The sequence below is a fragment of the Stegostoma tigrinum genome, chromosome 5 (assembly GCF_030684315.1).
Source record: "Stegostoma tigrinum isolate sSteTig4 chromosome 5, sSteTig4.hap1, whole genome shotgun sequence".
Taxonomy (NCBI): Eukaryota; Metazoa; Chordata; class Chondrichthyes; order Orectolobiformes; family Stegostomatidae; genus Stegostoma; species Stegostoma tigrinum.
The window spans coordinates 39,708,886-39,723,680 of NC_081358.1; the positions used below are offsets into that span (position 1 = coordinate 39,708,886).

The window sequence follows — 14,795 nt, forward strand, 5'->3', positions numbered from 1 at the left end:
TGGTGATATGAAGACCACACTGAACAGTTCTCCAAGCATGGTTTAACTAAGGTTTAATGTATGTTTAACTAATTCTCCAACCTTAGATTCTGCTCCACTGGAAATGAACTGTCGATGCTTGTTGTATATTTTTAAAACATTTTGTGCCCTTGTTAACCTGAGTCACTAATTTGTTGATCAATGAATCTGATGCTGTCAGTTGCCAATAAGATATTATGTTGTGACAGACTATTGTATCTTTACAGTGCTTTTGTATTTGTTGCTGATGTATTCAGATATTCTTTATAGGTGAAGAAATATCTTAATGGAGTGTTTGCAGAACGTAGAACTCCCAACAAACTACGAGTTACTTTACAATCTGGATCGAAAGCTTGGTCTGCTGATGTCACTGACAAGCAATATAATGCAGGACGAAGAGCCATCAGAAAAGGCAAGTGAATATATGATGAATTGTAAGGCAAAATATTACAGGAATCTGTTGTTGATTCATGAAGCAACAGTCAAAACACATCTGTTCCCTCAGAAGGGTTATTAAAGCCACAGCCATAGCTACTATTCAAGGCAGAGCAGGGGAGTTTTACTTAAATGTCCAGGCCAATGTTTATTCTTCTAGCAGTACCACTAAATAAATGTTTTTTTTAAAAGCAGTGGATGAGTATGAACACACAAATTAGGAACATGTTACCATTAGGATCTGGTCCGTACTGGCTGAGTGTGTGGTGGAGGCAGACATTTTATTTATTCATTCACAGATGAGAACATCGCTGGCTAGGCCAGCATTTATTGCCCACCCAGAGGCCAGTTAAGTAGGTCAACCACATTGCTATGGGTCCAGAGTCACATGTAGTCCAGATCAGGTAAGTATGGCAGTTTCATTCCCTGAAGGACATTAGTGAACCCGATGGAATTTGCCAATAATTGACAATGGTCATCTTTGGACTCGTAATTCCGGGTTTTTATTAAATTTGAATTCCACCATCTGCCATGGTGAAATTCAAACCCAAGTCTCCACAACATTACCTTGATAAAGAGTCCAACATTAATACCCCTAGGTCGTCACACAACTGTGGCTTTCAAAAGTGAATTGGTTAATTATTTTAAAAGACAACATTTTCAGGGCCATTGGGAAAAGGCTGGTTCAGCGGGATAAACTGAATTGCTCTCACAGAGAACCACTGCAGACATGATGGGCCGAAGATCTAACGCAACACTTTTGTCATTTTGCCATTCTATGTTTCAATGCTTTTTGTGGAAGCTTGCTGTCACAAATGACTTGCCACTTAACCCCACATTACAGTGGTGACTACACTTCAGGAAAAAAGCAACAAAAACAGAAGTTGCTGGAAAAACTCAGCAAGTCTGGCAGCATCTGTGAAGAAAAACATCAGAGTTAATGTTTCACGTCCAGTGACCAGTCCAGAGTGAAACATTAACTCTGATTTTTTTCTTCACAGATGCTGCCAGACCTGCTGAGCTTTTCCAGAAACTTCAGTTTTTGTTCCTGATTTACAGCATCTGCAGTTCTTCTGGTTTTTATTCAGAAAAACAGCACCTTGGGTCATTTTACTAGGTTAATGATGCATTATGAATGCAAGTTTTTTTTTGTAAATCAGAAAACAAAATCATGTGTCAATTGATACTGTGTGATTAAACTACAGAGCACAAACAAACATTCCTGGGACCAAAGAGTGTGATTCACTCCTGATTTCTCTTACGTTTCATGTGATCAAAAAAAGACTTTTGAATGACTTTGGAGAATGGAATGAAAATTACACTGGGATTTCATGGGCAATGTTATCTCTAGTTCTCCAGTTTGCACAGTCTCTGCCTTTTTATGGTGTATTCTCACCAGAATGTTTTTCTACATCTATTGAGAGAATGCTATGCCATCATTTGCAGTTATGTTGTATGCAAACATAAAATAACAAAAGAGAGAACCTGCATTTCTAAAGCAACTTTTACAATCTCATTTACAATCTCACAAAGCCCCGAATGCTTTGTACCCGTTTAAATGTAGTCAGTGTTCTAACGTAGGAAATGCAGCAGCACCAACTTGCACACAGCAGGCTTTTAATAATATTAGTGCCAGGTCATCATTTTTCAAGCTGCTTTTTGGACCTAAATATTTGCCACAATAATTCTCCAGTCTTCTTTCAATTCGTGACTAAGGGATTTTTACATCCCCTTCAGTGGGTCTTTGTTTAATGTCTCATCCACAAAACAGCACATCAACAGTGCGATACTCTCTCTCTACTTACTGCATTATGAGTGTCAGCCTAGATATTATGTTTAAGGCTCAGGATTTTAACCTCCAACCTTTATGACTCAAGAGGCAAGAGTATGACTGATCCCGATTGCCAATACACATTCATTCACATTGTCAATAAAATCACTTCATTGGCTGGAGTGCTACCATTGTGTCCCAAGACCTAGATGGTACTCAGTCATATTTAAACCATTGTGGTAATCCCATCATAGTCTCCTGTTTAATTCATGCTTGCACAAACAGATACTCAATAAAATAAATTTCAGAAATAGTTAACTATTGGTCACTTTTGCCCTTTATTTATTTTTGCTGTTGCTAAGTGTTTGGAATTGAAGCTGACCTGATCCGTGCAGGAGGAACGATTCCCATTGCCAGAACACTGCAACATACAACACAGAAAAGTGTGATGATGCTGCCAATTGGTGGAGCTGATGATGGTATACATTCTCAGAATGAGAAACTCAGCAGGTAAAAAAATATAGAATTATATACAATAGACTGCACAGAAAGAAGCCATTTGGCCCAACTAGCCTGTGCTGGTGTTAACACTCAGTCAAGCATAAAAGGAGAGGTAACTGAACATTTAAAAACAAAGCTCAATTTACCAGCGTCAGCACAGTTTCATAAAGGGCAAGTCATACTTGGCAAACCTGCTGGAGTTCTTTGAGAATGTAATCAGCAAAGTGGATAATGGGGATCTGGTGGATGTGGTATATGTAGGTTTTGAGAAGGCATTTGACAAGTTGCTACATGAAAGACTGATCCAGAAAGATAGATCCTCAGGGTTAAGCGTATAGTATTAGCTTGGATATAGATTGGCTGACTGACAGAAAGCAGAGGGTCGAGATAAATGGTCCTTATTTGAATGGCGAACTGTAACCACTGGGATGCCAAATAGTTCCGGTCTCAACTCTCAACTGTTTATAATCTATCTAATTATCTGCAAGCAGGGACAGAGTGTAACATACTAAAATTCACAGATGATACCTAAGATAGGTGGGAAAGCAGGCTGTGATGAGAAGATAAAGAGTTTATACATGGATATTGATAAGCTAGGAGAATGGGCCAGAATCTGGCAAATGGAGTTTAATGTGGATGAGTGCGAGGTTGTCCATTTTGGCTGAAAAATAAAAGGCATATTATTACTTAAATGGAGAGCTGTGGTGATTGTAATGAGGTCACCCAAGTGGACCTCATAGAATATGAGTTCCCTGATTGGGGGTTTTAATCAGCCATCCTGACATTCTGAGAACTGGCGCTGAGGGAGCTGTATCAGCATCAAGGACTTTCCAAATGTAAATAAAAGACGACTTGTTGATGGGGTACCAGCTTCTTTGGACTTTATTTCAGAAGCAGATTCAAAGTGTGTCCATGCAGAGGGCTCTGTGTGTCCTTGTTCATGAAATGTGGAAAGCGGCTACACAGGTGCAGCACATAATAAGAATGGCAGATTGAATCTTGGCATTTATTGCAAAAGGACTGGATTATCAAAGTAAAGAAGTGTTGTCACAATTATATGAGGAGTTGGTGAGACCACACCTGGAGTACTGTGCCCAGTTTTAGTCTCCTTACTTGAGGAAGGTGTTAGCTCTGGAGGCAGTTCAGAGGAGATTCACTAGATTGATTCCAGGGATGAAAGGGCTGTTGTAGGAGGAGTGGCTGAACAGCTTTGGGCTTCTTCTTGCTGGAGTTCAGAAGAATGAGAGCTGGGGGATAGAATCTGATTGAGGTGTATAAAATACTGAAGGGGATTGATAAGGTGGCTATTGAACAGATGTCCCACTTTTTGGACAGTCTTGAACAAGAAGTCACTGATATAGAGTGAGAGGAGGTAGATTGAAAACTGAGGTGGGGAGAAACTACTTCTCTCAGAGGGTTTGGAATCTGTGGAATTCACTACCCCAGGGTGTAATGGTGGCAGAATCAATTAACAGATTCTAGAAAGAAATAGATATGTTTCTGATGAAAAATGGGTTAAAGGGCTATGGGAAGAAGGCAGAAAAGTGGAGTTGAGACCAGAATAAGATTAGCCATGATCATGTTGAATGGCAGATTGGGCTTGAGGGGCTTAATAGCTTACTCCTGGTCCTTAATCCTAATGTTGCCCTGTTCACTACACTCAAGTCTCCTCTAATTAATTCATTCTACCCTATTTCAGCTTGTCACATATAATTCTTTTCCGTTTTCTCTGAAATATTTTCATCTAGGTTCCCTTTCAAAGCATTTAAGCTATTTGTCTCAACCGGTCTATAAGTTTTCTCATATCTGTTTGTATGATGTAGTATTTTTCCTCTGTCTTAGTTTTACCCCACCCACCAACTTTGGTAACGGCACTCATTCTTAGCCTGTAACTTGATACTACAAGAAGATTCAACTGCCTAAAAGTCTTCGAGCCAATTTTAAAACCAATGTGCAGATAGAATGCATTGCCTGAAAGGCCAGTGGAGGTGTAGGAATATCTTGCTGCAACTATAAAGGACATTGGTAAGAGCACACCTGGAATACTGTCTGCAGATTTGATGTCCTTATCTGAGGAAGGATATTCTGGCCATTGAGAGGGTGCAAAGAAGGTTTACCACACAGATTCTGGGATGGTGGGACTGACTTACAGGCAGAAATTGGATTGGTTAAGACTATATTCATTACAGTTTAGAAGAATCAATGGAAGTCTCTTGCAATCCAGTAACATTCTAACAGAATTAGGCAGTGAGATGCAAAATTAATGTTCTTGATGATCAGGGATTCCAGAACCGGGGCTCACACTCTAAGGATAAGGGGGGTAGACCTTTTAGCCAGGGATGAGGAGCAAGTTCTCAACAGATATTAGAATAGATTAGATTAGATTCCCTACAGTGTGGAAACAGGGCCTTCGGCCCAACAAGTCCACACCACCCCTTGCAGCATCCCACCCAGACCCATCCCCCTATAACCCACACACACCCCTGAACACTATGGACAATTTAGCATGGCCAATCCACCTAGCCTGCACATCTTTGGACTGTGGGAGGAAACCGGAGCACCTGGAGGAAACGCACGCAGACACGGGAACCTGGGTACCTGGTGCTGTGAGGCTGCAGTGCTAACCACTGAGCCACTGTGCCGCCCTGTTGCTCAGCCTCTGGAATTTTCAGGACATTGTCAAGGTCAAAACATTGAAGACTTTCAAGCAATATATAGATAAAGTTCTTAGAACTAATGGGATCAAAGGATATAGAGAGAAAACAGGATCAGGGTACTAAGTGGATGATTAGCCATGATCATAATGAATGGTGGAGCTGGCTGAAAGGCTGAATGACCTACTTCTGCTCCTACATTCTATGTTTCTATCAGAACTTTCAAAGGGAATTGAATAAAGATTTCAAAAAGGAAACATTTGCAGTGCTGTGGGGAAAAAGTAGAGGAGTGGTAATAATTGGACAGCTCTTTTGAAGAGATAACTCAGCAAGATGGTCTCCCTCTGTGCTGTCCTCTTTATTTGGAATTAAATCCTCTTTAAATCAGATGTTGGGGAGTGGCAATTTTACCTTTGTTTTGTGTTTTGAATCAATTATTTTAATGAAAAATTAATAAACCTTAAATGATGCGACAAGAATAAAAATCACAACCCTGAAATCCAATCCTCTGTCTGTACAGATGCTGACACTAGTGGATGAGCTCCTTGACTGAGTGTGGCAGTATCTCCTTAATGAGCATAGTTACCCTCATTTCACTGATGACTGGTCCCCTTTGACTTTGAAACATAATCATTTGATTGAAGCTCATGCAGTATGTTAGCCATGTAAGTTGGGACTAGCTCAGTTTCAGAAATCTGGTTGGCATGGACGAATTGGTCTCATGCTGTATGATGCTATGATTCTATGAAATTGCCCTGGGAGTTGATTCCAACAAACCCAGGCATTGTTACTGATTGTGATCTCCAGCCCTTGTATGGCAGGTTAGATGGTTAAACTGTGAGTCAGTGGGTAGCACACTTGCCTTTGAGTCAGAAGGGATTCGAATTCTGCTCCAAATGCTTGACCACCTAAACTAAGTTGATTTTCCACTGTGGCCATGAGGAAGAGCTGAACTGTTAAGAGGTAAATTTTCCAGATCCATCCTTTCACATAGATGCAAAATATCCTACAACACCATTAAAATAAGATCAGGGGAGTTATCCCAGATGTACTAACCAATATCCCTCAACTGATTTCACTGAAAGAAGCTCATTTGATCATTATCATAATGCTCTTTGTGTGAACTTGCTGTGTGTAATTCAGTTGCTACTTTTCCTACAACAGTGATTACACTTCAATGAAGTGCATATTTGGCTGTAAATAAATGTCTCTTTTTTTGTCTCTCTCGTATTTCCTATCAATGGGGACCAATCTTAATAGAATATTTCCATAGGTTGATGTTAAATATTTAACAAACTATATAAATCCATCCTGAGAAATAGGATCTTTTGGATTTTTTTAGTTCTCCTTTTAACGGGATAGGTAATTGAACAAATTTGCTTGACCTGTCTTAATTTCAAGATGGTTCTCTAAACTGAACAATCAAATTGGAGCTAATTTTACATTTCATGATGCTGATGTGATACATCAGATACTAGCATCCGCAGAACTATCAACATCCCTTTACAGAGCGTGAGCATAGAGGAATTTAGAATGCAGGTGATTCCTTTCCTGGCAGATGGTGGTACAATGAAAATCAGGGATGTTCAAGAGACCAGAATAGGGTGGAATGCAAACAATTGTCAGGCTGGAGGTTACAGAGCTCCGAAGGGGTGAGGTGATAGAGGGATTTGAAAACAAGAATGAGAATTTTAAATTCCTGGCAATACCAGGCCAGGAGCAATGTAAGTCTGCAGTCACAGGGATGCTGAATGAATGGCAGTTAGGATATTCACTTAATCACCTAAATTCTGTTTGTAATTAAATGTTCTTTTGTCTTTTTTCTTAGGGAAATCTACATAAATGGGACAAAGTTGTTTGCAGCATTTATAACTGAGATTTCACAGCTTTAAGAGGAATGGTCCACATCATTATATATGGGTATATTCGTTTTGCTGCAATTAGTCAGTCATTTTGTGATTTGTAGTAAAGTGACATGAAATGAGAACGAAAGATAGTTTAGAACTTCTTAAAAAAAAGGCTATCAGGAATTGAAATTGTATGTATGCAAAGTTGTTCCTCCAAATGTTAATCATGAAAATCTTGTCTGTTGCATCTTTTCAAATGTAATGGGCAATAAGTTTGTGAATCATGTTAATACATTTTAATTTGTAATATTTTAGCCTTGCAGGGGTCTATTATTCATAAGCTTTACAACTACACAACAAGAATTGAATTTATGAACACAAATCTTTTTTTTTCCCTTTCTGTATTAATGTTAATCCATTTATTTTAAACATTTAATCAATCCCCTGGGCTGGACTAGTGGATACTAAGTTTGCTGGTGTTCTATTCTATTTACCTCTGTGGTATTTTGATCACCTTCAGAATGCAGAGTCAAAAATCCAATTATTGCTCACCTGGTGATGACTTATTATGTGAAGAGTGTCATCAAGTCGACAATGCAATGCCTGAAATGATGGCAAAAGTGGATTCAACAGTAATTTTCAAAAGAGAACTTGATAATTTTTTGAAAAAAAATGACATTGCATGATTACAGGGCAAGACAAAGGAAAATAGCTCTAATTGAATAGTTCTTTTAAAAAGATATCCTGGGATAATGGGCTAGTTTTGTGCTGTCTGATCCTGTATGGGGCAGTACTCTCTGCTTAAATGTTGATTAAAGAATAAAATAACTGAATCACAGTGCAGTCATATTCTGTGTAAGAACAGCTTTATAAATGTGACATGTCACCATGATCAAAGTGCTTGAAGATTTCATCAAAATAAAACACAAATCACCAATGATCTCAGAAAATTGTTTTCTTCACTTTCTTGTTGGCTTACACCGAAAGATTGCTCAAACCTTATTGTTATTGCACCCTTGGTGACTACCGCAACAATGAAATACCTTATCTCATTGTCAGAAATAGTAAGAACTGCAGATGCTGGAGTCAGAGATAACAGTGTGGAACTGGAGGAACGCAGCAGGCCAAGCAGCATCAGAGGAGCAGGAATGTTGACCTAACTGAAGAAAGGTCCCAACTCAAAACACCACCTTTTCTGCTCTAATGCTGCCTGGAATGCTGTCTTTCTCCAGCTCCCACAGCGTTATCTCTTATCTCATTGTCAGCTGTGGTTCAGGGGGTAGCACATTCTTCTGAAGGGTTCAAGCCCAATTCAAGGGGCAAAATATTCAATATTGCAATCTAGGTTCGGTCAACATAATGGGACCTGCGGATGTTGGAGAATCTGAGATAACAAAGTGTGGAGCTGAATGAACACAGCAGGCCAAGCAGCATCTTAGGAGCACAAAAGCTGACATTTCGGGCCTAGTCCCTTCATCAGAAAAGGGGGATGGGGAGAGGATTCTGAGATAAATAGGTAGAGAAGGGGAAATGGACCAAACATGGATAGAGGAGAAGATAGGTGGAGAGGAGAATATGGGTGCAGAGATAAGGAGGGATAGGTCAGTTCAGGGAGGATGGACAGGTCAAAGGGGCAGGATGAGGTTAGTAGGTTGGAAATGGAAGTGCGGCTTGAGGTGGGAGGAGGGAATAGGTGAGAGGAAGAACAAGTTAGGCAGGCGGGGACGAGCTAGGCTGGTTTTGGGATGCGGAGGGGGGAGGAGGGGAGATTTTGAAGCTGGTGAAATCCACATTGTACCATTGGAATGCAGGGTTCCCAAGCGGAATACGAGTTGCTGTTCCTGCAACTGCATCTCCCAGTCGCAAAACATTTCAACTCCCCCTCCTATTCCTTAGACGACATATCCATCCTGGGCCTCCTGCAGTGCCATAATGATGCCACCTGTAGCTTGCAGGAACAGCAACTCATATTCCGCTTGGGAACCCTGCAGCCCAATAGTATCAATGTGGATTTCACCAGCTTCAAAATCTCCCCTTCCCACTGCATCCCAAAACCAGCCCAGCTCGTCCCCGCCTGCCTAATCTGTTCTTCCTCTCACCTATCCCCTCCTCCCACCTCAAGCTGCACCTCCATTTCCTACCTAGTAACCTCATCCTGCCCCCTTGATCTGCCCGTCCTCCCTGGACTGACCTATCCCTCCCTAACTCCGTCTTGGTGCCATATTTAAAGCCTGGGCTCCTGGTCAGGTTTCATATATAATAAATTTGCTAAACTACAACAATTATATTGTTATAATTTGCAACGGATTGCAATGAACTGCAAGTTAAAACTTTGCTATAGTTGCTCCGCCCAGAGAATGGCCACTGACTATTTGGAACTCTGGCAGCAGAATGCAAACTCAAGGAACAAAAACATAAAGTTGCTGGGAAAGCTTGGCAGCATTTATAAAGAAAATATCAGAGTTAACGTTTCCTCAGAAACGTTAACTCTGATTTCTTTTTCTCCACAGATGCTACCCCACACCTACTAAATCTTTTCCAGCAGCTTCCGGCTTTCGTTCCGGATTTGTAGCATCTGCAATTCTTTCGGGAAACATTAGGGACACGTGCACTCGGTCACGTGGCGCCCAGAGTATCACGTGACTTCCACCGCCAGCCTCATTCTCAGCGACGCCGACTTGCTGCTACGGCAGGCCATTTGTGTCTAAGTACACGGTGAACGGTCGCTTCATTTTCGCGTACAGGTACGTCCGACTAACGACACGATCCCGTATCCCGGTCGACTCGTTGGGCTACGGAGGTGGGTAGGAGCACTGTAGGCTCCGCGTTTCGTTTTTGTGGGGTGCCGAAGTAGAGAGGCGGCGGGTAGTGCTCTCCCGAGGCTTTTTGGGCCTCCGCGCTGCCGTCGTTTCAACGGCCGAGCGAGTGGCAGTTGATACGATCGGCCTCGTACTGTGGGCGAGGTCCGAGGCGGCTGGTGCCACCTTCCCCCGCTGTTGATTGGCCGCCCCTCAGCCGGGGGGGGTGGGGTTTGTAGTGTTAAATTTTGATTGGTTTTGTTCCCTGCCACTCGCCTGAGCGTCAGAATGCCTTCTGCCTAATGGGTAAGAGAAGTTAGCAGAGCGAGAGTCAACATGAGGAAGTACGTGTAATAGGAACTGCAGATACTGGAGAATCCGAGATAACAAGTTCTAGAGCTGAATGAACACAGCAGGCCAAGCAGCATCTTAGGAGAAGGAGTAATTCTTAGGTTGATCACTGATAAGATACAGCCTTGCAACTGCCGCAAATGAATACTTATATTTTAAAGAAGTGTATTGATGTTCATCAGCCTTTTATACATTTATTCGTACAAAGTATTCGATATCGGAGAAAATATTCTGAGTGCAGTATATTCGAGATGATATTGTGTCAATGAACATAATCTTTCACATAAAACCACGTTGTTGTCTTTTTCTTGAATTATTGTCGCTAGTTATTGAAACTATTGTTTACATTGCTTAAAGTGGAGCAGTTTTTCTCTGGCAATTTTTGAATGTAATTAACAGCTGTTTCTCTTAAACAATAAAGCTAGCTTAAAATTTGCAGTATTAATATCACTTATGCTGCATTGTTAAAAGCTGTTGGGACTTTCTAGGAGTGATAATGGGAACTGCAGATGTGTTCATCCAGCTCCACACTTTGTTATCTTGGATTCTCCAGCATCTGCAGTTCCCATTATCACTGGAACTTTCTAGGAGGTTTGGCAGCTTAGTTAATAAGCACACTTCTGAAAAGTCTTTGAGAGTGTTGGGAGGTGCCTTTGTTTTTACAGAACCTTAATTCCCTCCAGGATACTCTTAAAATTAGTGTGATGTGAGGATGTAAGTTTGAAGGAAGAAACAGACTTCCAAGATTTGGAATTTGAAGTGTGGGAACTGACAGTGTGAATAACCTTCAACAAAACCAAAGTATGAATCATCATCTAAATAAAAAACAAAAGAACTGTGGATGCTGTAAATCAGGAACAAAAAACAGAAGCTGCTGTTGTGAGGAAGGGTCATAGGACCTGAAACGTTAACTCGGATTTTTTTCCTTGCAGATGCTGCCAGACCTGCTGAGCTTTTCAAGTAACATGTCATCACCTAGTTTGTTGGAATTGTAACCTTCTTATGAACAATGTGTCCAGAATCTGTTTGGAGGATAAAAATAAGTGGAGCTGTATGACTTAAATTATGTGATGAGATTAGAGAAGTTCACAGTGGTGTTCTTGTAGCACATAAAATCAAAATAAGTTTGTGTAAATGATACAGATCCAGATTGGTAAATTGAGAAACTGTCTGTTGGTAGATTTGGTGACGAGACTAAACTGAGTTTAGATAATTAGCATAATAATAAAATGTGAGGCTGGATGAACACAGCAGGCCCAGCAGCATTCCAGGAGCACAAAAGCTGACGTTTCGGGCCTAGACCCTTCATCAGAGGGGGGGGGGATGGGGTGAGGGTTCTGGAATAAATAGGGAGAGAGGGGGAGGTGGACCGAAGATGGAGAGAAAAGAAGATAGGTGGAGAGGAGAGTATAGGTGGGGAAGTAGGGAGGGGATAGGTCAGCCCAGGGAAGACGGACAGGTCAAGGAGGTGGGATGAGGTTAGTAGGTAGGAGATGGAGGTGCGGCTTGCGGTGGGAGGAAGGGATGGGTGAGAGGAAGAACAGGTTAGGGAGGCAGAGACAGGTTGGGCTGGTTTTGGGATGCAGTGGGTGGAGGGGAAGAGCTGGGCTGGTTGTGTGGTGCAGTGGGGGGAGGGGACGAACTGGGCTGGTTTTGGGATGCGGTGGGGGAAGTGGCTGGTTTTGGGATGCTTTAGCATTTTTTTTAGTGTCTTATGTTATAATATGAGTATACTATCTGATGGAAGTAGGTTCAGTAGTAACTTTCATATGGGAATTTGATAAATATTTGCATGTAGAGGTTAGCCTGGGTATGGATCAGGTGAATGATAGTATTTGGGTTACTTTTGCTTTTTAAAAAAAACTAGCAAAGAAGCAGTCAACCAAAAAGCAGCCTCCTGTGCTGTTATTTAGCTTGCACATGTAGAAATGTGAAAATGCAGTGGGGGAAAACATTTTCAAAAATCCTGCATGTGCGACCTACAAATGAATTGTCTTCTAGTTTTTCTTTTTCTGAAAGTTTGAATCCCTTGTGCTGATAGAAACATTATTTTTGTGAAAAGACCTTTTTAAAAAGACATCAGCTACCCAAGTTTTACCTTAATATTTATGAGACACAGTAGAACCATCAATATAAAGCCATCAATTTCAGGTTTTTTTCCTAGTTGAATGTAGAATTTATAGAAACGTTTGTTCTGAATGTTAGTTGCATAAAACTAAAAGCTGAAATAAATGTTGCAGAATTTGCACTTGTTTATTTTCAGATGATTATGCGACAGAAATAAAACAGTATTTTGGAAGAGCATTTCAAGATTTTTTTTGCAGTTGAAGGGTCCAGGTGCTCAAACAATTGAAACAAAGGTTGGATCCCTGGATGCACATTGTGAAACATGAGGTTTCGTCAGAGCCATTAGTTCTTCAGTTATTTGATACCTTTTTTTGATGCATTGAATCTGATATCAAAATGGCCAGTCTTGTTAAACAATTTTGAGTGGTTATCTTGAATCTTGGAATGTGGTTTCTTTTGTAAAGAACTAGTAATTCAGAATTACAGGTCAATGTTCTGGGTAGATAGGTTTGAATCCCACCATTGCAGATGGTGAAGTTTGAATTGAATAAAAGGTTGTCCTAAAGGTGATCATTGCAACCATTTGCTATAAAAACTCATCTAGTTCACTGATGTTCTTTAGGGAAAAACGTATGCTCTTTATACCTAGTCTGGGTCTACATGTGACTCCTAACTCTCAGTAATGTGCTTGTTCCATAACTGTTGTTTTGCAATAAGTGCTAGCCTTGTCAGGGATGTCCTCATTTCCATGATTAAATAGCAAGAAAAAACAAGCTGTTCTGCGAATCCAATCCTGGAGATTGCAGGGAAAGAAATTGAAAAGTATAATATATGGTATTAAAATTTATATTTTGTATTTAAATATCTCATTCAAATTTTCACTACTAACATTCAGGCCTTTACAGTGAGTTTAGGGTATCAATGTTTTGAGTTCTGCTCCTCCTTACTACTACAAGTTTCTGAACTTTGCTTTGAATATGTCAACCTTGTTTGCCTGAACTACCTTTTTATGGTACTTTGGGAAAGATCTTTCTCCTGGATTTCATAATGAATTCATTACTGATTATCTTAATGATGTGTAGTTTTAGACGCCATGTACATGTGGAAATATCTTTTCTTAGAAACTTTGTCAAAAGCTTTTGCAGTTTTAAAATCCCAATCAGGTGTCTCAGATTTTCTTTTTGTTTTAAAAGATGAAACAGTCACAGCCTGTTTGATCCTTCTCGTTTAGTCTGGATCACGGTCACTTGGTAGGGGTAGAAGGGTAATTTTGGCACAGCAAAAGAATTGACTTTGAGTCTATGTAATATATGGCTATTAGGAATGTAATGCATTGATGTACATTTTCTCTATTTTTATTCATGCCACACTTTTGAAGATTACATATCTGTAGAATATATCACTATGACATTCATTGTGGGTAAAACTGTTGCCTGTATATCCATGAAACTATCTGTTTTCGATGGGGGAAGGAAGCAATGTGAAGCACGACACATACACTAACTTCACCCTTGTTGAAATCTGAAGTTAAGGCTACAGCCGCATAATGCTCAGCCATAGAACACTCTAAGGTAGCTTTGGTTGCCATGTAACCTTTGACATTAAACTTAACCAACAACAACAACTTGCATTTCTGTAGCATCTCTCTATGTTATAGAAATGAGTCAAGGTGCTTCAGTGTCGTAAATCAGACAAATTTGACAATGTGCTACATAAAATGATCAAAACCTTGGCTAAGACGTTAGATTCCCATCGGCATCAGTATGTCATTGTATTGCATTCTGAAGGGAAGGTTTCACAAATAAAAGGTCAGTGTGTCAGTACAATAATTAATTATATTTGTATTTGGAAAAGGCACGATATGCAGGACATTCCAAAGTACTGTATAACCAGTGAAATACCTTTTAAATGTAGTTGTTGTTTCAAGTCAGGAAATGATGCAGCCAAGTTGCATAGTGCAAGTTCCCAAAAACTGCAATGGATAACCAAATAATCTGTTTCTAATGATTTTGATTAATGAAGAAATATCAGTCAGGATGTTGGAAAGAATGCTATGCTTTTTTTTTTGAATGGGTGCTACAGGATCTATTATAACCACGTGGGAAGATGGTGAGGCCTTGGTTTATCGCCTCATCCGAAAGATGACAGCATTGACAATGCAGCATTCCTGCAGTACTGTTTTGAGAGCGTCAATTTAATTTTGTGCTCAATTCTCTGGACCAAGATTTAAACCTCTCTCATTCTGAGTTGAGACTGCTACTTGCTGGATCAGGTTGCTAAATAAGTTATACTTGGGCAGAAAGATAATTCTGTCACTATTGATGTCCGAATTCAAGGTTGTACCATTGTTGAA

General features: G+C 40.3%; 2 protein-coding genes across 5 annotated transcripts in view; both read left to right on the plus strand.

Moving 5' to 3' along the window:
• The window catches only part of LOC125451667 (cytosolic non-specific dipeptidase), a 30,233-nt gene extending 22,067 nt beyond the window's left edge, over window positions 1-8,166 (plus strand). For both annotated transcript variants that reach the window (XM_048529128.2, XM_048529127.2), the window contains 3 exons: window positions 289-430; window positions 2,587-2,734; window positions 7,208-8,166. In XM_048529128.2, the coding sequence (XP_048385085.1) occupies window positions 289-430; window positions 2,587-2,734; window positions 7,208-7,271 (354 nt within the window). In that variant the 3' untranslated portion in view covers window positions 7,272-8,166. The remainder of the gene's footprint in view (window positions 1-288; window positions 431-2,586; window positions 2,735-7,207) is intronic.
• A 1,699-nt stretch (window positions 8,167-9,865) lies between these two features.
• The window catches only part of LOC125451665 (zinc finger protein 407-like), a 455,235-nt gene continuing 450,305 nt past the window's right edge, over window positions 9,866-14,795 (plus strand). For 2 of the 3 annotated variants that reach the window (XM_048529122.2, XM_059645956.1), the window contains exon 1: window positions 9,866-9,970. The gene's annotated coding sequence lies outside the window, so the exon portion shown is untranslated. Of the gene's footprint in view, window positions 10,027-14,795 lie in introns of all 3 variants that reach the window. The other variant, XM_048529124.2, reaches the window with a different exon arrangement.